The sequence below is a fragment of the Nestor notabilis genome, unplaced genomic scaffold, assembly GCF_000696875.1.
Source record: "Nestor notabilis isolate BGI_N333 unplaced genomic scaffold, ASM69687v1 scaffold473, whole genome shotgun sequence".
NCBI classification, from domain to species: domain Eukaryota; kingdom Metazoa; phylum Chordata; class Aves; order Psittaciformes; family Psittacidae; genus Nestor; species Nestor notabilis.
In genome coordinates, this window is record NW_009921305.1 from 38,995 (window position 1) to 41,532 (window position 2,538).

Sequence of the window (2,538 nt, forward strand, 5' to 3'; positions counted from 1 at the left end):
CAGGGTTTCCTTTTCTTGTTTTCTTTTTAAATGCTAAACTCACCTCCCACACTTTTCACACGCTCAAGTCCACGTGCCATGGTCTGTGGTTATGCCCTAGGAGTCTCCTATACAAAATCAACCATCCAGTAGTCAAGCATGAGAACGTAACACTAACAGGAAAGATCCCTTCTCCTTCCTGTGTGCATCTCAACCTATAAGTGCAGGCATCAAAAACAGACCAATCTGCAAGAAACACCAAGATACCAAGGATGGGGCTTCTCAGGGCTTCTAGAAGTTCAGCCCAATTTCAAGACAGCGAAGGGGAGGTGGGGGAGTTGTCACTAACACTCATCTATATTAAGGCTGATGAACTCCTGTATACACTTCCTGTACTGCAGCTCAGTAGGGCTGTTGCTGGGATATTGACCTGGTTGTCCAAAGGGCCCCTCTGCTTCTCGCATTTCCTCATTCATCCGAGCCAGACGCAGCCTAGGGAGAAAGCACAAGGGAGAGAGGTTTGGTCATTCCTCTCCATGGCTGTTTAGAGGCAGTGTTCCTCTACGCAGGCACTGCAAAGTCCTGGCTGCACTTACAAGGTGACTATGTCTGCATTGGCTGCCTGGACTGCGATGCTGAGCGGGTCCTGCCCATCGCCATCCACTGCGTGTTGATTTGCTCCCCGCTTGAGGAACAAGCAGACCTGACTGTAGAAGGGAAAGAAAAGACCATCAGAGCAGAAATCCCAATCCCCCACCCCACACTGAAGTGAGCAGAGGGCACTGTCCTTCCCTAGGCAGGTACAGCTTCACTTATATTGGCCTAAATCAGGAAGTGCTGCACTGGCACGGAAAGGAATGGGTGTATAGGAGCCAAATTACCCCCATCCATCAATATGGGGACAAACACCCTTAAAGATAACCAAAAGGGCATGTTTTGCAATAATCAATTCACCAGACCCCAGCTCCCAGTGTTAAGGCTGAATCTCAGTCCAAGGGTGACGGAGCACATCACAGCGACGTGCAAAGAACTTACCCAGTGTGCCCCAGGTAGGTGGCATGATGCAAGGGAGCTCGGCCTCGGATATCTCTTTGGTTAACATCTGCCCCATTCTGCAGCAGGCATTCACAGGCTATCAAGGAGACCTGGCAAGAGAAAGGGGGATTTCTAACCAAATTCAGCCCCCCAGTACTGAGAGGATGTGTGAGCACATACCAGGCTGTAAGTCGGCCATGGTCAGTGCACTCTGAACTAGAGTCAACACCTCCCATTCCCAGCCACTAGCACAACGTACCCCCATCACAGCTTGAATCAGAGGAGTTTTGTTCTCATCTTCATCATTCACCCAGTTGATCTCAGCCCCATTTGCAAGTGCTTCTGCCATGAGAGGCAGGTTTCGGGCTTGTGCTGCCTTGTAGATCAACAAGCCAGGATGCAGCTCCCTCAGGTCCTCCAAATCTGATGCTTCTTGTTCAATCTCTGCTTCACCACTTGACTCCTCTGACACCTCGCACTCTAAGAGGCAGAAAAGGATGGAGAGAGGTGACCCAAAAGCTTCCTATTTCCCATTTCTTATGTTTCCTGTTGTTCTTGGCACCAGACACTCCTAACCACCCGTCCTGCCTTAGCATTAGCTGCCTCCCCACGCTTGTGGCCTGTGACACCCACCTTCCTCGGTCACGCTGTCCACCACAGAGCCAAACACCAGGATATCAGTGCTGCCATCTGTGCTCCCTCCAAGCCCGCTGTCACTGCTCAGACCTGCAGGGCCAACAGAAGACAAACCAAGCCCATTTTAATACCCTGGCATTCCAGTACCAGGCACAGCTGAGACCACAGGGGGAAAAGGGCTGCGCAGAACGTCACACACACACGGCACCGGGCGCTGCAGCGAGGGAGAGGGGGACTGCTATCCCATTTAGCCCCACTCAGTAACACTGCCCAAGGAGAAATTGCAAAGCCTTATGGTGTCCATGTCCCCACGCTGCCCTTCATGCAGGGATGCTCCAACACTGCCATGGCACTTCAGACTGCTGAGGACAGCCCTTGCTGCAATCCATGAGGGACGCCGTGACGTAGACTGGAGCAGAGCAGCAGCAGAGACAGCTTTGCAGCGGGTTGTGCAGTGTCAGAAGCAAACAGACACCCCTCTGCTTTTACCACTAATAATCTCAGCTTCCACTCTATCCATGCTCTCCCCAGAGCTTTTCAGTTGTCACTGGGCACTTGCCAATGCATCGCTCTCGTGACAGATTACTGACTGTGACTGGGGCAAACACACACCATCAATAGTGTGTATCTCAAGCCAGAATCCTAAAGCCTTGTCCATCGGCTCATTCACCCTCACAGATATCCCTTCCCTTTCCCCACAGTGCTTCCCACCTTCCCTGCTTAGCTGATGAATGTTACAAGACAAGAAGTGGAGTCAGGAAGAGAGGATGCAACATGCCCAAGGACACACAATGTGTCAGTGGCAGAGAAACCTTGTACCTTTCCAGCTTGCACCCAAAAGCAGTCAAGAAAATGACAGAAAGGCAGGAAAGGTCCTGTGGGGACAGG

The 2,538-nt window shown here is 51.6% G+C and overlaps 1 protein-coding gene across 1 annotated transcript in view; it reads right to left on the minus strand.

The window, feature by feature from the left end:
* Positions 1-56: 56 nt before the first annotated feature.
* Positions 57-2,538, minus strand: part of ACAP3 (ArfGAP with coiled-coil, ankyrin repeat and PH domains 3) — a 33,431-nt gene continuing 30,949 nt past the window's right edge. Inside the window, exons 20-24 of the mRNA XM_010011079.1 lie at positions 1,648-1,740; positions 1,274-1,494; positions 1,015-1,124; positions 576-686; positions 57-471 (exon numbers count right to left, since the gene is read on the minus strand). Of these exons, the coding sequence (XP_010009381.1) occupies positions 324-471; positions 576-686; positions 1,015-1,124; positions 1,274-1,494; positions 1,648-1,740 (683 nt within the window). The 3' untranslated portion in view covers positions 57-323. The remainder of the gene's footprint in view (positions 472-575; positions 687-1,014; positions 1,125-1,273; positions 1,495-1,647; positions 1,741-2,538) is intronic.